General features: G+C 41.0%; 2 protein-coding genes across 13 annotated transcripts in view; both read right to left on the bottom strand.

The window, feature by feature from the left end:
- igsf21b (immunoglobin superfamily, member 21b) overlaps window positions 1-14,301 on the bottom strand; it is a 44,457-nt gene extending 30,156 nt beyond the window's left edge. For 2 of the 5 annotated variants that reach the window (XM_082518905.1, XM_082518907.1), the window contains exon 1: window positions 14,141-14,249. Coding sequence is in view for 2 of the 5 variants with exons in the window: in XM_082518903.1 (XP_082375029.1) it covers window positions 14,141-14,201 (61 nt within the window). In the remaining 3 variants the exon portion in view is untranslated. Of the gene's footprint in view, window positions 1-4,526; window positions 4,617-14,140 lie in introns of all 5 variants that reach the window. The other 3 variants (XM_082518904.1, XM_082518903.1, XM_082518908.1) reach the window with 3 other exon arrangements.
- Window positions 14,302-22,098: 7,797 nt separating this feature from the next.
- Window positions 22,099-24,616, bottom strand: part of arhgef10lb (Rho guanine nucleotide exchange factor (GEF) 10-like b) — a 42,749-nt gene continuing 40,231 nt past the window's right edge. For 7 of the 8 annotated variants that reach the window (XM_082518896.1, XM_082518900.1, XM_082518895.1 and 4 more), the window contains one exon: window positions 22,726-24,094. In XM_082518896.1, the coding sequence (XP_082375022.1) occupies window positions 23,508-24,094 (587 nt within the window). In that variant the 3' untranslated portion in view covers window positions 22,726-23,507. The other variant, XM_082518901.1, reaches the window with a different exon arrangement.

Raw genomic sequence — 24,616 nt, 5'->3', positions numbered from 1 at the left:
TACATGATTTGACTTTAGTAATACAGTATTTGTCTAAAATGTGATTGTCGCAAAGTGGAACCCAGGTGGAGGAAAACTCACCTAAATGTTCATCTCCTCTACCTAAAGGACCTTTTAGCTTCTTTTAATAATGCTATCAGAGGTGCGAGGGCTGCCTATTTCTTACACTTGGTTGCAAATAGCAGAGGTAATCCTAAGGTGCTATTTAACACCATTAGTGGCTTTGTTACTCCTGCTCTTCCCGAGGCCCCGTTTTCTTTCTTTTATGCTTGCAAAGATGAAGAATGTAAGAATGAACTTTTCTCATTCAGCACCTGTTATGTCTATCTCCACCTCATCACACCCTGTCATTTTGGACACTTTCTCTCCTGTTTCACTACCTGAGCTAGCAAAACTAGTGAATTCAGTGAAAGCATCCTCTTGTCCACTTGGCATTGTACCTGCATCATTATGAAAAAATGTCTTCCAGGTTATTGGTCCATCTGTGCTCACTCTAATCAACCCTGAACTGGTGTCTGGTATAGTTCTGGTTTATTTTAAAAAATTCTACTATTCTCTCACTTTTAAAAAAAACCTCAGTTAGACCCCCTCTCTTTGGAGCAGCTACAGACCTATCTCTAAATTACCGTTAATTGCTAAGCTTCTAGAAAAGGTTGTGGCTAAGCAACTTATAGCGGCTCTGGACAAACATAGCATTTGCGATAAGTTTCAGTCCGGCTTTCGCAGAGCTCACTCCACAGAATCAGCCCTTCTTAGGGTCTCAAGTGACATTTTGATGAGTAATGATGCAGGAAAATGTTTGGTCCTACTTATGTTGGACCTAACATCAGCTTTTGACACTGTTGACCACCACATCCTCCTTGAAAGGCTTAAACATTGGGTTGGTGTATCTGGTACTGCCTTGAAGTGGTTCTCCTCATATCTACATTAGAGATGGCACGATACCACTTTTTTATGTCCGATACCGATATCATAAATTTGGATAGCTGCCGATAACGATATGAATCCGATACAGTGTTTTTTTTAAATCAATAACACTGTTTTTTTTTTATATCTTGCTGCATTTTGTATAAGTTCATAGTCAAGTTTAAATAAACAACAACACTAAAGCTATTCTGTTATACCTGTATGTAAAAAATACACTGCACCCAAAATAGTTCATAGTTCAGCAATACTGATCAATCTAATAAACTTAAACCTGCACCATCCTCCCTATTCTGGTATTTTAAAGAGTACTTAGCAGAAATATTAAACAACCTAACTAATAGCAAGCAAAAAAAAAATAGGGAACCACCCACCCTCCACCTCATGATTCTTAATCGACGTAATCAACTTTAATTTGATGCAGGTTGGAAAAAAAATGCACAGAAATAAATTATTTTTCAAGAATAATTAAATACATTCAACATCTTTCTTCAACAGAACTGTAGACTGCACAGATGGTATCTTCCCAAAGGAAAAAGTACTATAGTTTACTAGGGTATATTAGACTTAATAGTTACTATATACAGTAATGGACTTCTATATATTTTATGTCAGATTAAAACTTTGGGTGTAAGATTCAGATAATTATTTATTAAAAGCTAGACATTTTAAATGAGAATAAGAAAGAAAAGTATGTCTTTGTGCCCCCCTTTTCCCTGTTAATGCCCTATCCTCCCCCCTGGCTAAACTTTGCTAGATCCGCCCCTGCACAGTTACCAGCCGTTAGCTGCGTAGAAAAGGATCCTGGTGTAGAAAGTAATATTAAATAAATTCTAACAACAGCTTATCGAGGTTAAACGTGCTGCTGTTATTCAGCCACTGGTTTCCTCTTTCTGGTGCAAAGTGGGCCAAAAACAAACAAGAGAGACGGACTCGCAACAGAAAAGCCGATCAGCTGATCATTGATCAGTTTCATGATTGAAGAAGCAGCAGGAGAGGGAGGGGGAGAGAAGAGGCAGTTGCTCCATATATCGGTTGTTAAACTTAACGATGGAATGCTTTACAAACATTCAGAGATGAACTTACACACTTGCTTTACTTCTCTCTGGGATCACTTCCTCGGAGATGAAATGCTGGTTTGGTAGCGAGGCTATAAATACACACAGCCGCTCTATCACATGATGCATACTGCTCCGACGTGCTACGGTTATGAGCCGAGTTACACCGTGTCGCAAGTTTTGTGAGGTGCTCTTTTGATATTTAATGGATCTGATTACATTTTTTATTTCTCTCCGATATCCGATCCAGTAATTTACGTCAGTATCAGACCGATACCGATACGTAATATCGGATCGGTCCATCTCTAATCTACATAACCAATCTTTTTCTGTGGTGGTCTCTGATTTTAGGTCATCCTCTACCTCCCTTACTTGTGGTGTCCCTCAGGGTTCGGTTTTGGGGCCTTTATTGTTCTTAATATATCTTCTCCCCCTCCAGCATATAATGGGCTCTTTTAGGACATTTCTTATCACTGTTATGCTGATGATATTCAGTTGTACATTTCTTTTAAGCTCCAGGATTTATCTAAGCTTCAGCTTAGATAAATCCTGTGTGTGTGTGTGTGTGTGTGTGTGTGTGTGTATGGGTGCAGGTGTGTATGTACACTGGTTTACAGGTGCCTTCAGGCCTGGTGGGTGTGGCCCTGCTAGGGGACTGGCCACACCCGAAGCTACACAGCTGCCGCTGATCAGGGCTCGTCAGGGGAGTTACTTAGGAGAGTCTTGGAGCTCCCACTGACGTGGGATCATTCCTTGAGATTTCATGTTAGTCTTCTGCTTAGTTAAGTCTGTGAGTGTATGCTTACTGGAATTAAGTGTCTTGATGGCTGCCTCTGTTATTTTCCCCTCAGGAGGAACATCGGAGGGCAGCAGGCACAGGGTGTGTGTGGACACACGAGAGTGGAGAACATGACACGGGAGAGCACGGGGATTTACTGTTATTGTTTCCACACACTGTAAATAAACGCACTGTTTATACACAGAGCACCGCGCCTGAGTCCTCCTTCCCCACATCCCCACAGTCTGCCATGCCAAACCGTGACAGAGATAGCTATACTTGCATTTATTTCCTCACGCTTGGACTATTGCAACTCTTTGTTTATGTGTCTAAGCAAAGGTTCTCTGGATTGTCTGCAGGTTGTGCTAAATGCTGCAGCTAGGCTGTTGACAAAATTCTCCAGGTATTCACATGTGACACCATTGCTATTTCAGCTACACTGGCTTCCTGTTGAATTTAGAGTACATTTTAAGATCCTGGTCTTGACATTTAGAGCCTTGCATAGGCTGGAACCATCCTACATCTCCGACCTGCTACAGCCCTATGTCCCCAGCAGGTCCCTGAGGTCATCTGATCGGGGCTTACTTGCTATAAAACAGACTAAGATGAGAACAAAGGGTGACAGAGCTTTTGCCACTGTGACTCCAAGATTGTGGAACTCTCTCCCTCATACATTAAGAATTGTGGACTCGGTAGTTGTTTTTAAAAAACAACTCAAAACTCACCTTTTTAAAACTGTTTTTGGTTAATTTTTTGCCCGTTTTATTTTGTCTGTTTTACCCTTTTATTATTTGTTATCTTATGTGCAGCACTTTGTGATTCTGTCTAGAAAAGTGCTATATAAATAAAATTGTATTTATTTATTTATATACAAAAGTTCATTACATGACAGCACCAGATCAAGTGTGTGACCATTTCCATGAGTTGGATCACTCACCCACTGAGTGAAAATAAGAGTTGATAAGGTTCCTTTACTAGTGGTCCAGTCTCAGAAAAAACATATATGTTAAAATAATCAACAATTAAAACATGATCATAACCTAGCACAAGTAAGTCAAAAGAATTAACACAAAAATCCTTAACCCATTTCAGTGGACCATACACCACAGTGTAGACAATTGAAGGAGTTCAGTTCCAGAAGCTGCACTTTAAAGCTGGGGTAGAAAACGGGTAACAGTTGTCGACAGTGAATTTTGGATTTAAATACAGAAGCTAGCCCTCTACCTTTACCAGTGGTCCGGGGAGAGCTGAGAAATGAACATTGGGGGGGAAGAAATTCCAAGCAAGAACTCCTTTGTGGGTGGCTGTAGCTCAGGTGGCAGCGCGGGTCATCCACTAATCAGAAGGTCGGTGGTTCGATCCCTCCTGGCTGCATGCCAAATATCCCTGGGCAAGATACTAACCCCATGTTTGCCTACTGGTGGTGGTCAGAGGGCCTGGTGGCACCAGTGTCCAGCAGCCTCGCCTCTGTCAGTGTGCCCCAGGGCAGCTGTGGCTACAATGTAGCTTGCCATTGCCAGTGTGTGAATGTGTGTGTGAATGGGTGAATGACTGAATGTAGTGTAAAGCGCTTTGGGGTCCTTAGGGACTAGAAAAGCGCTATACAAATGCAGGCCATTTACCATTTCACCAGGTTGAAGCCAAGTTTCTGTTGGCCCAAGTTGCGCCAACAGAAACTTTCTGCCAAGTTGGGCCAACAAATGCTTTCATAAATCACGGCCAGTGTATAACAGCGCTATCCAAAACATGATCAAACTGGTGCTAACCGAAGTGCATCTCAGAAGGCGAAGGTGTCTATAATTTGGGCCACTTCTGTAGGACGACAACCACTGCCACTGGAGGCTTCGCTGGCAGGTCTGAAGGAACAGGAAGACAAAAAGGATTTATCCAGCGATGACATCTGGATACTTACATGACTCATCTTTTTTAGTGCTTCCAAGGAGGAAAAGTGAATGGTAGGCAGCATAGTCAATCAAGTATGTCCGCCAGTAGTGGAGGAAGGCTTCCTGGCTGATTTCTCAGATCAAATGTTGGCAGTTTAACTGGCTAAAAGCTCAAAGTGTTTGGCTTTCATAGATGAGTGGAGCAGAGCCATCAGGGCAATATGAAAAAAGAAAAATAACAACATCCTGCAGATAGAACCCAGCTTGCTGTGCACACTGACGCCATCTTTATTGAAAAGACATTTCGGGGAGTGTTATTGCAGAATATTAATAATGAATTTAGCCAAAAATAATTAGCTACAAAGGATTTGCCTGTTTCCCTCGATGCTCACTTAAGTGTTTATTTAAATGAGCGCACCTTAAAGCAGATAACATGTAAGCTAGGGAGGAAATGGCTCATTAATTTGGAACATCATTCTTTACCATGGCTGGAAAATAGTTTGCTGCCCACCGTAAAGCTAAAACAGAAGAAAACTGAAGAAAATAAGAACAACCCTAGGTTTCTCTTCAGCACTGTAGCCAGGCTGACAAAAAGTCAGAGCTCTGTTGACCCAACTATTCCTTTAACGTTAACTAGCAATCAGTTAATCAATTTCTTCACAAATGAAATTTTAACCATTACAGAAAAAATTACTCATAATCATCTCACAGACATAACATTATCTACAGATACTTTAAGTACCAGTGATATTCATTTAGAATCTTTCTCTGCAGCTGAGTTAACTTCAACAATTACTTCCTCCAAACTATCAACGTGTCTTTTAGACCCCATTCCTACAAAACTGCTCAAAGAAGTCCTGCCATTAATTAATGCTTGTTACAGCCCTAGCAGGGCCTCCTCTTGAAATTGCCCTTGTGTGGGTGTGGTGTTCTCTCTTTGCCTCCTCCTCTCTTGTTCCTCCCACCCCTCTCTCTTGCTTTCAATCTGCCCTCTCTCCAGGACGCACCTGCTGTTCATTGGCCTCGTTTGGCATCTGGACCCAGTCAGCAATCCCCTCTCTGAGGTTATATATGCTGGGGAAGAATTGTATGATGTGGGGTGATGTTTCTGTGGCTCTACAATGTGTTTTGGGTGATAGAAAGGTCCCATTGCGAGATTGTCCGGGCTGTGATGTGGAAGCAGTGGGGAGAGTAGCTGCTTAAGTGAGTATTGTGGCTTGTGGGCCACAACAGCAGCAGCAGTAGAGCTTACTGCTGCTAGTGACAGGATGAGCCTTTGGGCCCTTGGAAGGGTCAAATGATCATCATTTGACCCTAGAACTGAAGAAGCTTCTCGGATGAGACGTGAAACATCTTCAAGCAACTTAAAGAAGTCCAGATGTTTTTCTTTCCAGGCTCCTTAGACTTGAAATTGATTAGAAATCTCAGTCTACAGTTAATACAATGCAAAATACTACATAATGTACAGTATACAGGTCAATGGATGTTCAGTATGGGTTTTATGTCTTCTAAGGACTGCTCACACTGTCAAGGGAAAACACCCAGTTTTGTCCAAGCTCTTGGGTTCTGTCCACCTGTTCAGAGGTTCTGGTGCTGGATATGTGAAGACTTATCAAAGTGTTTGAAATGTAACATTCCAGTCTCCACTTCAGTTTGCTTGTTGGTCGACTTAGATGATGTCACTACAGAGATGAATACAGCCCACAAGGCTCTCACTGCCCTATGCTTGCCAAGAAGACCGTCCTCATGAACTGGAAAAATTAAAATAATGATAATTCTAACCAATATAGAGACCGTCTGATAGATCATATTAATCTACCAGTAGCCATGCTGCTCCTAGGTGGGTCTGGGGCAGGCTTATGGACTTGGAGTTCTGGGGGTGCTCTGCCTCTAGGCTGGGGTTCTGGTTGGGCCTGGGTCCTGATTAGTGTGTCGACAGGATTGTGAGTGGGTGCATGCACGGGGGCCCTGCCTAGGGGCAGGAGGCCTCTAGTGCATCAGTGGAACTGGGGGGAGCTATTTAGCTGGCAAGAGGTTGTTACCATCCTTTGCATGTGGTCTCTGCTCGTAAAGATGTGGAGGGCAGGGGATCTGACAGACGTGGAGGATAAACTCAACCTGGGTGTCTATTGTCTTATGTAGTCTGGGAGTTGACTAATTGTTGGGCTGGCTGTTTCTCCTCTGCGGTGGGCTTGGATTGAGTGGCAGCGGAGCCTGCGGGCTTGTCGCAGCTGCCCTCTGTGGCTTCTGCACTGTGGCTACTGGGTAACCTCCCAGCTCTTTTCTAGGTGGGTGGTGCGATTCCTCCTTGTGCTCTCATGTTCTGGGGATCATATATATTTATATCGATCTATCTGCCATGCCTGCTTCATGTCCTGGGGGGAGGGCTTTGGCCCCCCACTGTTAGACACTTACATGGAGAAACCTAATGAATAAAAGCGCGCTCACAACACAGATGTGCACAAAGGTGTGCAAACAGGTACTCAGAGACAGACAGTATCTTGGTTGGCTGCTACATCTAAGCATATCATGCACTATTAATACTGTATGCTGCTCAGTAACACTGAATATTTATTATTTACTGATGCTTATGCTTATGTTGGTTCTTGCTGTGGTTTCCTCACTGTGTTGTTTTCTTTTCAGCAGGTGATCAAGCAGATTTTCAGTCTATTGTTTCTCCTCTATTTTTTTCCTCTCCTTCTGTTAACTCCCTTCCCAGCTTCTCTTTCCGTTTTCTTTCTCTTTCCCTGTTGCTGTGCCTCCCACAGGCTGCTTCTGCTGAAGGTTTGTTCCCTGTAAGAGTTCTCCCACTGTCCCTCGTCTGATTGATTTGTTCTTGTTTTCTGTTTTGTCTGTATTATTGTAGGGTTTTTAATTTACAATATAAAGCACATTGAGGAAATCACTGTAGTGATTTAGCACTGCATAATATAATAAATAATAATAGTATTTACTTGAATTTAACATTCAGTTCAATTCGAGGGCAGCTTGAATTGAACTGAAGACCACTCATCATGTCCTCTGCCATTACAGTGAGGCTCACCTTCATGAGGCTGATCTGTGCTGCATGATGTCATCCTGCCTCAGATTATTTTTCCCCATGTTTTCTCTTTTAATCCTCCCTGCAGCTTTTTATCCACAGAGCCAGCCATTTGCCAAACTCTGTCTCCCCCAACACACACACACACACACACACACACACACACACACACACACACACACACACACACACGCAATGTGGCAAAGAGATTAACACATAAAAGAATAATAATACTGAAATGTCAAAAAAAAAAAACCCTAAACAAAACAGACAACAAAAAAGCCAGAGAGAACATATTTTGTAATGAGATTAATGTTAGTCAAATGAGATATAGAGAAGTGATATGATTCTTCCCTGTCAGGACAGTGTGTGTGAATTGTAAAACTAAGTTCATGACATAGACATAGACCATGTCTTGTGTTTGCTGGGGGATAAAGTTAGGACAAGCCCCTCTATTCTCCCATTATAGGATGCAAGACAGTCTGCCCTCCTGTCAGAAAATAGACTCCAACATCCAAACACATGAACACCAAACTGAAAAAACACAACTACAAATCTGCAATTCATGTTGCTTCTCTAGACATTAGGAATGGTGAACTTTAATGAGACAAAACAAAAGCTGCTTTAAAATGGAAAATAATGAGACTCACCTCACATTAATGCCCTTCTTTGCTCACAGAGCTCAGATCTTTATTTAAAACCACCACGTCTGTTATCTAGCTGCTTAACCTGAGCCCAAAATCCTCACAAAAAGAGAACTGGTGTATGAAATATCTTTCATCTTCTCGAATAGCTGTTCAGTTCCTTCCAGAGCAAATACCATGGCCATATCACTGTGATGGACACATTTAATTATTTCTCTGTGTTCCTTTATTTGGAAATGTACCTTGTAAGCCATTTTACCTCCATTAATAACCAATGAAATTTTACTGGTTGAAGATTTTAATTGGGACTGGTTGTCTTCTGTCTTGCAGTTTCATTCTAAGTATCATTCATTTAATATCATACAACACTGATTTACAAACCTCATTATCCAATCTTTTATTCACAATGGAACATAGAAAACCTGTCAAAGGTTTAAAGTGTGATAGTGTATCATTTTAAGAAAAATTGTTGTTGTTGTAGTAATAGTAATAGTTGTAGTTTGATTTGATGGCAATAACTCATCACAAAAAAGCTGGGAGAGGGCAAGAAAGGCTGGAAATGTAACACCTGGAGGAACATTTTGCAACTAATTGGGTTGACTGTCAAAAGATCAGTAACATGATTAGGTATAAAAAAGAGTGCATTGGAAAGGAAGCGCTTTTAAAAAGTAAAGATGAGCAGAGGTGCACCAATCTGCAAAGAACTATTTCTACAAATTGTGGAACAATTTCACAGTAATGTTTTAGAACACCCTGAATTGGATAAGCAGAAGAAAATAGATTGATATTCCTAAATATAAAATTGTGACGACTTTTATCAGAAAGTATCATCAAAAAATTCCAAGAATCTGGAAAAGGACAAGACTGAAAATGAATATCGGATACTGGTGAACCCGTGAGGGGTAGCCATCTGCTGCAACAGGTTGGTATCAGTCCTTGATTGATACTTGACTGATTGATAGATTGTGACACGGTGGCCTTCTCTCTCACAATTTTGTCCATTCTTGTCCTCACAGTCAGAAATTTTGAAAAGTGCACCATGACTAAGTGAATATGTGTTGAATATGTATTTAATTTCTTTTACAGTTTTTCTCCATTGGTTTGGCTCATTTCTTGAAACAGAAATTACATTCTCAAAACTCTAAGATCATTTGGCAAAACACTCTTACAGTTTAGCACAACACTATAGCTCACCTGCAAAAGCTCATATCTCTTCCAAAACTGTTCACTCAGGCTTCAATCTAAATCCCTTTCGCATTTAAACAGTCAGTGTCTCCAAAATGGCAAAGATCCTTCTCAATAGCTTTGGCTCATTTCTCGACACAGATCGGACATTCTCATCATTCTTGGTGCTTTTGTCAAAAATAAACCTGGATGGTTGATCACAACAACATGGTCCACCTGCAAAAGCTCATATCTCCCCTAAAACAGTTCCCTCATGTGTCAAAACTACATTTCTTTCTAATCTGAATAGTCAGTGCCCCCAAAATATATCGTCCCTTTGGCATTGTGTGAGTGCTGCCATACAAAATGTTTAGATGTTTTGTCACTATGGCAGAGGACCAACAATATACAACAGAAAAGAGTAGCTTCCAAGGTTTGACATCACAGATTGCACTCACACTACCAAGGAAATTATAACCATTTTTTATTCACACGCAAAGAAAGTTTCATACATATGTAAAAAAAAACCTGGGACATCCACTGTGACCCGGTGGCCAATAATATTACGGCCACATCTTCGGCCCTTGGCCAGGTTGAAGCCAGCTTCATCCACGAACACCAGGATGTGAGGGATCTCATGTCCTTCCAATGACATTATTCTCTAAAATAGAGTAAAGAACATAAAATCAGTCATACAGAAGAGTCATATACTACAGTTAGACAATGACATGTTCTCCCCCACAGGTTCAATATACTACAGGCCACTACTCCAGTGGTTCTAAACTAGTGATAGGCCTATGTGGAAGTACTGCAGGGGTATTTGATAGAAAGGGGAGTGGGAAATACTGATGACTTACTGAGATGTTACAGTAAAACCTACAGTATTAGATAGATTTGATTGGGAGACAATAAAATAAGGATTATAATGAGAATCGTATCATACAGTAAACTGCAGTTTTCTGTTGAAATTGTTGAAGTCAGATGAAGCAAATACTGATTCTGAAATCAGGTAAAGGAGGTATTGAAACCAAATAAGTGAACTACTGCTTACTGTGATTACGGGTAAGGTTATAATGAGAGACAACCAGTAACTGACTTACATTTATATACTGGTAGCGCAGCTCCTTCACTCTGTCAGAGTTCCTCTCAAATGGTACCCTGTAGATTTGTTTCATTGTCATCTGATGCTTCTTCAAAACCCGGTCTATTGTGGAGATGCTTAATGTGTTTATATTCTGGAATATATGATTGTCCTGAAGGATGGCATCACGGATCTGTCTCAATGTGATGGCATTATTTGCGGCCTCTTCCCCTTATTCCTCCACCACGCATTCTCAGTCCTCCTCTTCTTCTTCTTCTTCCTCCTCTTCCTTGAGGAAGAACTTCCTCTTGTCCGTTTGCTTGGCCTTGTCTATCCTTGTTCAGAGATCAGACTGGCTCTGGTCAAGCTCTATATATCCGTGTTTGGCAGCACACAATCATGGAACACACCTGTGTGTGACACTACCCCTTCGTTAGTCTAGTTTCACCTGACTGTCAACGACTGTCATCAATTTATCAAATATTCAAAGAAATTCATATATGGTATTCATGGTATTATGTTCTTGACCAATTTTGACAATTGAACAGACAGTTGTGCATGCGAGTACTTATACAATGAAATCATGCTGACATGTTTTGGAGAGAATGATCATTAGACTGAGAATCAACTAATCAGTTTAGATCTACAAGATCTATTCATTTGGAAAATGTGCTAAATGTGGGCTAACTGTATAACTGTAGGCTACGTGTACTTAATCATTTGCAAAGATGCACTGAGACAATTGAGACATGTACTAAGGTATTTGCCATTTGATAAAATGAATGAGAAATGCCATTCTGTTATGAACATTTGCCAAGAGGTTTGGAGGTTTGTCCATGTTATTTTGAGAATGTAATTTCTGTTTCAAGAAATGAGCCAAACCAATGGAGAAAAACTGTAACACATCTCCATCTCTTATCAGGTTTTTACTTCTTGCTGTTGAAATAACAGGTAATAAGTGTAAGTAGTAGCTATTAAAATGGGCTCTCTCCTGGCCTCATTGAAGGGCATGAGGTCTACTTATATATTTTTTTATTCTTATAAATATAGCATATAATTTGGTTAAATGTAAGGGATTAATAGTGGTGGTGGACATGTAGTGTCCTGGAATACAGCTTGATGTCATTTATGAAGAGTAGGTGAATAAGGTTTACTCCAGTCCATATTAGGCATCTGTAGCCAGTCTTGTCAATGATCTCACTGAGGCGGTTCAGGCCTATGCAGAACAGCAGTGGGAACAGAGCATCTCCTTGGTAGATCCCACATTTGATGGTGACTTGTGCTGTGCTGTTGTATGCCACATCCGCACTGAATTCCTGATTAAGGCTCTACAGTTGTAGAGCCTTAATCAGGACCATCTTGTACAGTTCTACGCATTCTAGTATCCATGTGTGAGGCATTGAGTCATGAGGCTTTCTTGTAGTCAATCCAGGCAGTGCACAGGTTGGTCAGTCTGGTCTTACAGTATCAAGTGACTGCTCTGTCTGCAGGTAGTTGGTGATTTGCTCCTCCAGTGTTTCTGCCCATTCCTTTCTGGGTCCCGCTCAGATATTGAGCCATGTGCTAGTTCATCTTAGTTGCTATGATGGAGCTTCCATGTGGTGCTGAGGTAGGTTATTGGCTGGTAGTTTGATGGGGCTGATCCTTGCTGAGGATCTTTGGGGATCAGGACTGTCTGGCCTTACTTTTATCAAAAAATGTTTTGATAAAAGTAAAAAAAACATTTGGTGCCTAAGTCTCAAAATGGTAATGTCAGGGATGAAGTGATTGACTGATTTTGTGTGTTTTGACATGTGTGTTTTAGTATTTTTAGCAACTGTTTTGAGAACTGCGTTAGGAATAATTATAATTTCAATCTGCTGTAAGAATTATGCCAAATTGAAAAACTAATCACAAAAGTCTTTCACAGAAGAACATTTTAAACCCCTCCTGCATCGCACAGTTGCCCTAATAGTCCACTTAAAATCCTGAACTGAAAATTAACTGGAGCAAGTAAAGTGGGTTAATGTAGATTTATGAGTTAAACTGCAGTTTAAATGAGAAAGCGATGAGCAGGACCCCTCCAAAGCCTATGATGTAATGACAGCATCTAAATTGTTTCTATTAAACTATGAATTAGAAATCAAATATTCCTTTGCATTTTATTTTATGTTATTCATGTTTCATAATTTCTTTAAATGTAAGTTTCAAATTGCATGAATGAATTCTTTCCTTTTTCCCCTCATATGGAATTGTCATGTGTAATTCCCATTGCACCTCCATGATGTTGTCTTTGGGCTCCACATCACGTTAGTGAAGGAGCTCGTTCTCCCGGAGAAAATAATTCATGAACCAAAATCTAGACGGACATTTTGAAGATCATAGATCGCAAATCTCTGACTTCTGCTTTGGGATTAGCATTCATGCACTCTGTGGTTTGAGCAGCTGCTAACATTTAATCATTTTAAAGTACAGATTACCTTGAGCAATATGGGTCATGGTTAGACAATGGGCTTTTTTTATCCCTAAGGGCAAAAATCTCTGAGCAGGATTAAGTAACTTACTAAAGGACAGCTTTCCTACTCTGAAGCTTTAACAAAAGGCTTAATAAACATCCAAATTTCCTTTCATAAAAATGGATTTCAACAAGATCCATGAGAAAGACTGCAGCTGCTGAATTTGTAACATTAAATCTATGTTTACATAATCCTCACATAGCTGCAAATTTTAAAAAGCTGATAAAGTTTTTGAGGTTTTTAAACATTTAATAGCTTCCAGACAACCTCTGGTTTCCAGTCAATTCACCTCAGCCAAAATACAAAAAAATAGATATAACATATAACTTATGATATGCAAAGTCATCTGTGTACACAGTCCAAAGTAAGGCTGGGCTGACCATTGGCATGTTGTCCTAAAGTTCTCATGAAGATCATTTCACAATACAGAAAACATCATTATTTGCATGGAGATTTTTAGCAATTTGTTCAAGGAGTACTATGACGCTTGATGACTAAGGTCGATGTCAAGACTGTTGACATCGACCTTAGACAGCCATGCCCTGTGACCCAGCGCTGTCGGTGACTCTAAATAGGATAAGCAGAATAAAATAGATGGATTTCTAAGGATTTGGAAGAAAATAAATACTTTAATTAAGCAAATTATTAATTGCAGAGTTAACACAAAACAATTGTCATGTAGTGATGTGTCCTGTCAAACTACTGTTCCAAATGTGTAAAAATACTGGCATGATGGCATGATCCTTTCACTATGCACACACACACACACACACACACACACACACACACACACACACACACACACACACACACACACACACACACACACTTACTCTCTTGAGTATCAGTATAAAAAGTGCATTGTTCTCTCTCAGGTGATTAACTTCATCACAAGTAAGTTTATGTGAAACCATCATGTTCCCTGAAACAAATGATTTAAAAAACACTTATAACTGCTACTACTACCTATAACTACTCTTAGAAACTGACTTTTTTGACTACTGAAAAGACCACACAAAGGCAAAATCAATAATATCAACAAGGAATCACAAAGCACACCCCTATGTACTTACCTGTTGTAAGACTGAAAATGTGAAGCAGAAGGAGGAGGCAGAGGACAAGAGAAGCAGTCATCCTGCTGGGTGCTGCTGCTCACAGCTGAGGATGCTCCATCTGTTATAAGAGCGGAGGATGACAGCAGCATTTCATCTCCCATACTTCACTCTGAGGCAGCTTTGCTCAGCAGCTCGGGTTTAAACTCGGAGGATTACAGCATCTCTCTCTCTCTCTCTCTTGTTTTTGTTTCTACACCTCACTCTCAGTGCATCTCCATGTCTGCTTCCCTGTTTTGTCTGCCAGAATATTTAACATTCTGTCCTATTTTCTGTTTCCTTGTTCAAGTTGAACAAGCTCTCTCTCTGCTGTGGCTTAATGTATGCTGCTTATCACAATCCAGCATTTGTTTTTGTTTTTTTCTCTGGATAGGTTTATGTGAAAAAGCACAAAAATGTGCTAAAAGAAATCCCATGTAATTAAGCTTTCGTGTGTTTCATGTGATGCCAATTAAAACATTAAAACATGTATATATTTTATATTATTTCTCATGGAGGGTTTTTGGCGGGGCAAAAAATATATTAATACTACGTGTGATTTATGCAGTATGTGTGTGGTTGGCTACTAAAAATAGTTCATGGTTGACTGTTCCAACAGCCTAAAGGTTTAGTATCATACAGGGATGCTCGGGAGAGAGAGCTACTCTGGCTGTGGGATGTATAAAATGTAGAAAGCATTTTCTGTGTTTTAGCATTATATGTTACTCAAATTTCTCTGATTATCATCCACTACCAGTCAAACATTTCAGAACATCCCAGTTTTTCCAGGTATTTATTGAAAATTATGCAGTTTAATGTCTCATAAAATTAACAGCAATGTTTTCATCCTAGATTGGGTGAACAAAAACAATGGCAACTGCGTAAAGTTTTTCTGTTATGCCTGTTTCATTCATTTTTAAAGCCAGATAACTTTGGGAGAGTTGCCGTCCCATCTCCATCATCATCAGCTTTCCTTGGGCTATTAACAATTTTTAAAAACTCTGTTTTTACATCACATTCAGTTCAATTGAATTCAGTTTTATTTATCTAGCGCTAAATGACAACAACAGTCACCTCAAGGCGCTTTATATTGTAAGGTAGACCCTACAATAATAATGTTGGTTGATGTGGTTAGCAAGATGAAACACATCTGTTACAATGACTAAAACTTGTTTACTTGCTAACGTTAGCTGTGTTGCCACACAAAGCGCAGTTCTTAGCTGAACTAAGACCAGTGATTTATCCACAATATATATATATATGTGGAAATCACCTGAAGAAAAGCTGCCGGTCGCTTAGCTTCACCAGCTTCAGTCACTGTTAAAACCCTTGTTTTGTCCTTGGGTCATTTTTGTCTTCTAAAGAAATCTTTTTTTCTATCAAAAATGTGTTTATTTTCATCAAATGGTCTGAAAATAACAAAAGTTATTCAGTACTATGCTATGTATGATTGGAAGAAGTTTTAAGTAATCTGATTTATTTATGGGGTTTTTTATTGGATTTTATAACACCTGTTGTCCTCGGGGCCAAAAATGTCCCCAAAGTACAAAGTGTTGCAAAGGGACATATTTTCACACCATACTTCTTTCAAACATCTTTGATCTTGGATCACTGATGTGTGGGGTCAAGCAAAGGTCATAACCATAACAACAACAACAACAACAGGCAGCACAATGAGGAGGCAGGTGCTCTACATCCAGTTCAATTGTATTTATACAGCGCCAAATCACAACAACAGTTGCATCACGGTGCTTCATATTGCAAGGTAGACCCTACAATAATACATACACAGAAAGTATGCTCACAAGCCTCCATTGCACTGGAGGACTTTGCACTTGGAGAGGACTCTGTCCATTCCAACACAACATCCCAAGTAAACCGGGGAACTTTGAGATAAAAACGTGGGCAGTATGTGATGCCAGGTCCAGCTGTACATGGAACATGCTAGTGTATGATGGCAAACCATCTGGCCTGCAGTCAGGGCATGCAAGTTGTCCCTAACATTGCAGAAGGTTTCCAAAAGAAAACAATCACCAGTAACAATTTGTTTACTGTATATGACCCTTGGCCTGCAACTGCAGAAAAGAAGGCTGTCCATGATGGGACCAGGGCCCTATTTCAGGAAGCCGGTTTAGTGCAAACTCTGAGTAAGTATACCCTGAGTTAACGAAAACTCTGGGTTTTCGGTTTCACAAAGCGAGTTTAGATTAATTCTGAGTGAGTTACTATGACGACACACTCCGTGAAGCTAACCTGCCCCCTAGCAGGTTTACTTCAACTAACCCTGACCTTCTCCGCCTCTTTGTCAGAAACCTGACTGTAGGAAGTGTCAGACATGGCGTGTCCCTTCCCTGAAGAGCCAGTAGATGTTGAAGCCCAAATTCTCCGCAGAGCTCTCCGCCGGGAGAGAGTGATTAGAGCGCGTTTGGACATTTTATCATTTCCTGATGATTTTCTGTGCGAACGTTACCGTTTCTCAGCACAATCTATAATTTATTTGAATAACATCCTCAGGCCTAATATTGCTCATGTGACACATCGCGGACATTCTCTCAGTTCTGTACATATTATTTGTATTGCACTTCGGTTTCTTGCAAACGGGAGCTTTCTGTATAATATTGGTGAAGCTGAGCACGTTTCCAAGGCTACCGTCTGTCGGGCAGTCAGGAATGTTACAGTTGCACTGAAACGTCTCCTGTACTCGTTTGTGGTGTTCCCCGGTCATAGACCCACAAGATTTATCAAAGAGGGATGCCACAAAATTGCAGGTAGCAGGATGAACGAAACTTAATTCATGATGTGCTGATATTTGAACTACTACTTAAATTTTACATTTATTCTCACGGTTCCCAGGCGTGATTGGCTGTATAGATGGCACTCACATTCCAATCATTGCTCCTTCAGTAAATGAAGGAGACTATGTGAACAGGAAGTCTTTCCACAGCATTAATGTACAGGTACATAGTTCCCTGTAGCATTTCAAACTAACAAATTATTTCATTATAGTAATGGATGCTAATTTGTGTTCTCTGCACTGTGAAGATCATATGTGATGCTGCCAACATTATCACAAATATGGAAGCCAACTGCTCAGCCTCTGTGAGTGGTGGTGGTGGAGGACCCCCACCTGTTTTTCGGGCCTCCGCTTTTTTTTCTGTTGGCTATAACGGGCCACATTTGAGCATACAGAGTAAGCAAATATGTACTTGTAATGTGCTCAGATAATTTCAATAAGTGCTTACAGAGGGGAAATTAATGTAGCCTCTAACTGCAATTGATTTACATCGGACAAACAGACCAAGCACTATGGCTCATAATACAATTACACCTTACCTGTTTGGACTATATTTTTATATTTCATTTTTACTTGCTGCCAGGAACGTTTGGGGCCTGTTGGGTTGCACCTGCGCTCACATCACATCACAAAATCAAATGTATAAAATAAAAAATAAAATAAAATATAATAAAAAAACGTGTTAAATGGGTGGAAATCCCTAGATCAATGTTTAAATTAACACTCACGCATTGACTCTGTCGGCTATGTTTTGCCATGCATGCACCCTTTCTTTTGCAGCTGAGGCTGTGTTACTTTTTTTCCGCAAAATTTGCATGTTATCGGCATATGCTGCCATCAGAATTTCGGCCTCAAGTGCTGTAAAATACATTGACCGCGCCTTCTTTCCCTCCGTCTCCATGGTGACTCGCTTAATCTGTGCTCCACTAATCAGGGCTTTATGTATCCTCGTGCGCGCGTTTAACTTGGGGTTAAAGCAACTCCGCGTTGATTGAACTAATTGTTATCAGCCTTTCTGAAACCGAATATTCCGAGTTGGACAGTTCGGGGTTACTCAACCCTGAGTATCGTTTCTCACTCTGAGTTTTCTAAACCGGCTTCCTGAAATAGGGCCCAGTACAGAGGAATAAACCTGAGCTTCCTCCTGCACTTGTGTGAAATATGGACACGGCTTTGTCCTCATGAAAGTTTGCCTTCACTCAGACCCATGCCCTGGTGTCCTACCATGCCAAAATATAGAAAAATGTCAGGTAATGAGTTGGAATAAAGATGAATAAAACCTTGAAACACAGAGATGAATGATATTTTATACTTATTGCTTTATAAATATTCAAACCAGACGGGGTCATTTTTGAGCCCAAAGGACAACAGATGTGAGTATTTGCTGCCACTACTTGAAGTAGTTTAAAAACCGCTTCCTAAATTAACTTTGACATATACCCGTCTGTGATCATCTGTTAAAGCAACCAACTCTGGTTGTGAAACGATAATCACAATCGATAATCATTCAAAATGTGGGTGTTTGATGGAGAGTTGCGGTTAGTGAGAGTTTGGAGGTTTATGAGAGTGAGGAGAGAAAGACAGGAGAGAATGAAGCCAGCTACGAAGAGGAGGATGTCCTCCCCTGTGTGGGAACATTTGATCTTATTCCTCCCAACAAGGTATGTAAATTTCTACAGAAGATGTATTGTCATGATACTGATGGTGCAATACAATTTATGTTAAGCTGTCTTTACTTTTGTACAAGGTGAAGTGTTTGCTATGTGCCAGGGAGCTGGGATATAACAACAACACCTCATCCATGCTTAGGCACTACAGAGCTTTGCATGAGAACAAGGAGAACACCGTTTGTGGAGCAAGACCAGGTGAGCCATCAAATGCCATGATAATATAGCATGCAGTAATGTTACTAAATGATATAACAATATTATACAACTGTAATAAGTTACATGTGTGATATTTATATTTGTGCTTTGCTTTTATTGTCTTTCCTCAGGAGAGCAATCTCAAATAGATGAAGACCTGGTCAGCATGGTGATTGAGGACTCCCAGCCATTTAGCATTGTGGAGGACAAAGGATTTAAAAGATTTGTTAAATCATTAAATCCTAGCTATGTTCTCCCCACTAAAAAGGCAATAAAAGCAGTGAAAATTTAGTTTTTACTGAATAAAATGTGAACAGGCTGGACTGAGGCCTCAGTCTGTAGCTGTCCATACCTCAACATTACAAAAGCACAACCACTGTCCACACCTCACCTCACAGTAAATGATCATTTCCATTTTAAGCATTTCCAAATAATCATGTTCCATACTGCCAATATAAATATACACAGTATGCTGCCATCACTACAATATACATGTTTTACACACTCCTTTTGTTGTTGACATTTACAGGCTGTGTGCAAAATGCCACACTCTTCAAATTCATGCCAACTAATATTTTTACGTCCAGTAGGTGTCCTACTAGAGCAAATGAAGCTTCAAGACGCTTTGCGCTGGGGTGAACCAATTGGATGAAAAGCTTCAGTGCTTCATGAAGCTTCATCTGCCCATCACTACTGACCTGGCCCTCTCCCCTTGAACATCTGAGTTCTTCTGCTTAAATACTCCAAACGATATCCTCCTCTGGACTATTCCATTCAATAGGTAAAATAAACATTACCATTCTAATAAACGTATGATGCTACTCTTTATTAGCAATAAAACACTCAAAGGTGTAGTCAATACATGTTACATCAATACATATCTCTCTAACAAACACAATCCTAAAATCGGCTTTATTCAATTACACCAATTCTCCCCCTCTTCACCTGGTCTCTTCCTGTGACATCCAAACCAAAAAAGAAGCTATAAATACAGGAAGTGAGGCATCACTTCCTCCTTTTGCTCCTGGAACACAGGTAAGTCAGGTGAGTTCAAACCAAGTAAACTAGACAAATTAACAGTTGAATTAAATAAAATGTTAACTTAACAAACTTGTCAATGTTGATTTAAGCCAAGATGCTATATTATATAATCTGTAAAAGTACAAAACATAAACAAAACCGGGATAGTAAATGTTTGCAAACTACAGAATTAAAATAAGGTATGGCTAAATCAAAACACAAACGTTAACTAAGAATAGCAAACTTCAACTCTGGACAAATGGTGTTCTCACCCACTTTGTCACAGCATCCACACAACCAAGGGTACAACTCCTCCAGCTAACTGGCAAAGTCCAATCAGAGGAGATGCTTGCAGATGTGAACATAGATCTAAGATAAGATAAGATAACCTTTATTAGTCCCACACGTGGGAAATTTGTTTTGTCACAGCAGGAAGTGGACAGTGCAAAAGTTATGAATCAAAAATTAGAATACAATAAGAATAAATATAGTACACAACTGTACAGAATAGAATAAAATAAAATACTATATACAGTAGAATAAAATAGAATAAAATATACAATAAGATAAAAATAGAATACAAATGCTATATACAACTGAGTAAAAATACAACGATGCCGGAAAAGATTATTGCACTTAGTGTTATTGCACATGTGTGGATGTGTGTGTTTGATCAGTTAAAGTCTTTATTGTGGAGTGTGACAGCAGTGGGGAGGAAAGACCTGCGAAATCTCTCCGTCCCACACCGTGGGTGCCGCAGTCTCCCACTGAAGGAGCTGCTCAGTGCTGTCACAGTCTGCTGCATGGGGTGGGATATGTTGTCCAACAGGGATGACAGCTTAGCCACCATTCTCCTGTCACTCACCACCTCCACTGGGTCCAGAGGGCATCCTAGAACAGAGCTGGCCCTTCGGATCAGCCTGTTCGGTCTCTTCCTGTCCCCGGCAGAGATGCTGCCGCCCCAGCAGACCACACCATAGAAGATAGCAGAAGCCACCACAGAGTCATAGAAGGTCTTCAGGAGTGGGCCCTTCACTCCAAACGACCTGAGTCTCCGCAGCAGGTACAGCCTGCTCTGCCCTTTCCTGTAGAGGGCGTCTGAGTTATGAGTCCAGTCCAGTCTGTTGTTCAGATGAACACCAAGGTACCTGTAGCTGTCCACAGCCTCAATGTCCATACCTTGGATGTTCAGTGGTTGCAGTGGAGGATGCTTGTGCCTGCGGAAGTCTACCACCAGCTCCTTGGTTTTACTGGCGTTGATCTGGAGGTAGTTCAGCTGGCACCAGTCCACAAAGTCTTGAGTCAGTCTTCTGTACTCCTTGTCGTCCCCATCAGTGATGAGGCCGACTATTGCAGAGTCATCAGAGAACTTCTGCAGGAAGCACTGGGTGGAGTTGTGGGAGAAGTCTGCAGTGTAGATGGTGAAGAGGAACGGAGCCAGAACCGTTCCCTGTGGGGCCCCCGTACTGTAGACGACCCTGTCCGACACACAGCCCTGAGTTCTCACATACTGTGGTCGGTCGGTGAGGTAGTCCAAAATCCAGGTAGTGAGGTGATGGTCCACTCCAGAGTTCTCCAGCTTGTCCTTCAGAACCAAGGGAAGAATAGTGTTGAAGGCACTGGAGAAATCAAAGAACATGATTCTCACAGTGCTTCCAGCGGTCTCCAGGTGAGCGAGGGAACAATGTAGGAGGTGAATGACGGCATCATCCGCTCCAATGCCAGGCTGGTAGGCAAACTGAAGTGGGTCCAGTGATGAGCTTGTTAGGCGCCGAAGCTGAGCCAGGACCAACCGCTCCAGGGTCTTCATCAGGTGGGATGTCAGAGCCACCGGCCTGTAGCTGTTGAGGTCCTTGGGGCGTGAAGTCTTTGGCACTGGTACAACACAGGAGGTTTTCCAGAGCTGTGGGACTCTTCCCAGCCTCAGGCTCAGGTTGAAGAGGCGCTCTACTCTTCATTTGGCTGAAGAAGCTAATTGAAGGCCTGGTAGCATAAATAAGTGGGCTGCTAACAGCAGGTACCTGTCTGGACTTGCCAATACAGGGCAGAAAATCCACAATCATGAAATATCCCCACAACATGGAAGCTCCACTAAAGTTGGATTTATAGTCCCGCAAATGTGTGCATGTACAGACCAGGAGGGGAAAGGGATTTTCAATCACACAAGACGCACTGTCCAAGTGGGCTGGAATAGAGCAGTGAGTAATCGTGAGTTCCCTGGGGACAGGAGCTCAAAAAATACAGCATGTAAAGCACAGATATTGTTTTTAACACCTGGTTTTACTTCAACTCTTTGTATGTTACAACTTTGTTCTTCTTTGCAGCTGGCTGACAACAGAGTTCAGTGCAATCAGACACACAATCCCTGGACAGATGATGCGGTCTCTCTGCACGACCATAAATAACGCATCACAGCAACCAAGCTAGTTACAAGTAGACACGTGAGTCAACCATTGAGCACAGCACAGAAGGACATTAGAAATAACAGTTTACAAAGCACCAGCTCCTGGTTGAGCAGTTCATGAAGATTCGAGGAACAGGCAGACCAAACTCAGCACCACCTGGATTCACTACATGAAAGCCTCTGACTCTTGTAGAACATCTTTGCTGCATATGGATTAGACATCACCAAGTTCCCATTGCGTCTAAAGGTGGTTGAAACAACAGTGGATTAAGGTCCTGTGGGACTTTCAAGTTCCGGATAGAAAAGCAGCCTCTGGCCAACCAAACAGATATAGTTGACAAGGAGCAGAAGACCACAGCTGTGAAAGACGTGGCTATGCCAGCTGACAGTAACATCAGACAGATGGAGCATTAGACATCTGAGAAGTGGCGAGACTGAAGGAACAGCTGTGGCAGATGTAGGAAGTCGTCATCCTAGTGGTAATAGAAGTATTAGGAGGTGGAACATTTCCAGCAGTGAATCTTAACAGCTCACAGTAAAGACATCACTTGATTCCATTAACTGTCTGGGTCTGTGTATTTATGTTGTATTTATGGTGTAGCTGCACACACGCGCTCTCTCTCTCTCTCTCACACACACACACACACACACACACACACACACACACACACACACACACACACACACAAACACCATTGAAACTTTCATTGTGATGCAATTTTCTTACATTTTTTTCCTTTATTATGTAAAGATTTAGGTTTTCATTAAGTTCTTTTCATAATATGCCACTATTTTGTTTAGCCTAACACTGAGATATGTGTCCAAATCAAAACGTTTAAGGTCCAAATGCAGACACTGAGGCTTGACACTCATCTGACATACACATACAACCTGTTTCCATACAGAAATGTTCCACCAAGTATCACATTGTACAGCTTCATTTGAAACACATTGCTGATTTTAAAATTAGTATACTATATAAGCCAGGTTCTTTGGGGGATTGCTTCCTGCTGATGCCAGGTGCTGCTATCTTTGTGATATGCAACATTACTACTGCTCACTGTAGTAAATAAAGCTGTCACCTAGTATCCACTGTGATGACGGTCGTCATCTGTAGGCTTAAGTAATGTTACTTTTATTTTAACTGTCAACTGTCAAAGGTGATATGTCCTTGACTTTAGAATCAACCTTAAATGTTTAAACGTGCCTGGTCTAAGAGTAATCACACGTGACTAGAACTAGAGTAACTGAGGACAAAGAAAGCTGTCACTGGCTAAGCGTGAGAGGGAGCTGCCACACGAGCAGCGTGTTTTCACTGGAGTCTGAGCAGGTTTCTTCTGATGCTGACAGTCCTATCCTGCGGTATCCTCTTCCACCAGAGAAGATGGCTGTTGAAGTGACTTTGTTACGTTTGGCCTCTCCCTCCTTCCCCAACTCCAGTGGCCGCCCTCTCAACCAAACATCGGGGTCCTCATTTACTTCATAGATGGAACCGTCCTCCATCTGGAGATCTGGGGAGGCCCTTGGGTTCGCTTGTTCTGGCTGAGCTGTCAGCAGCTTCCCAGGAAGCTGGGAGGTGGAATGGAGGTGGTACTGCAATAGGAGATGCTTAGGTTTGTCCTGCTTCCATGGAGAAGTTTCTAAGTTCTCCCTATGGTGGCTATTTTCCAGCTTCTGCTCTCCTCTTTCTCCTTCAACATTACCTCCACCTCCTCCTCCCTCTCCATTAGCACTCTCTTTGCTAATGTTGAAGATGGAATCCCGTCGAAGCAAATCAGAGGCCAGGGTGCTGGAGGCTGACACCAGGAAATCTACAGCACCACAGTGAGCATTCAGAGATGTCATCGCTTTACCTGAGGATATAAAAGTTGTGCATCTGCTCACTTTGTCTCATTTTACCAGAGTAACACATGAAAGAAGTAAATGTGTTCCAAAAGACAAAAAAAAACTAAAACTGAACAAACATTAAGTATACAATAGAACTAAAAAGAGTGTTTTTAAATGCAACCCTGCAGAGAATCATCAACATTTCAGGACCACAGTTTTAGTGGAGTTTGAGTTAAAAGGGGAAGAAGTTTTAAAAAACTTGCACTGAGACCCACAGAGGTAGAGTGTTTCCAAAGCAAAGCATATGCACAGGACTATTTGATATATATTGCACATCAATAAACTAAAATAGAAAACTAAATAATAAAGTAAATTAATAGGGGAACAAATAGTATAAATTAGGAAGCAAATAGAATTGAAATAGTCATTTTTTCATAGATTTATATATAAAAAAAAAATAATGGCTACACTTCTTTTGAGGGAATTAATGTCATTTTTTGTTAAATAGAGCATATCTCCTGTTTCTTTGTTGCTTTCAAGGTTCAGTT

Source organism: Aulonocara stuartgranti, assembly GCF_965226115.1.
Source record: "Aulonocara stuartgranti genome assembly, chromosome: 20".
Lineage (NCBI taxonomy): Eukaryota > Metazoa > Chordata > Actinopteri > Cichliformes > Cichlidae > Aulonocara > Aulonocara stuartgranti.
This window is presented reverse-complemented; position numbering and strand designations above follow the sequence as displayed.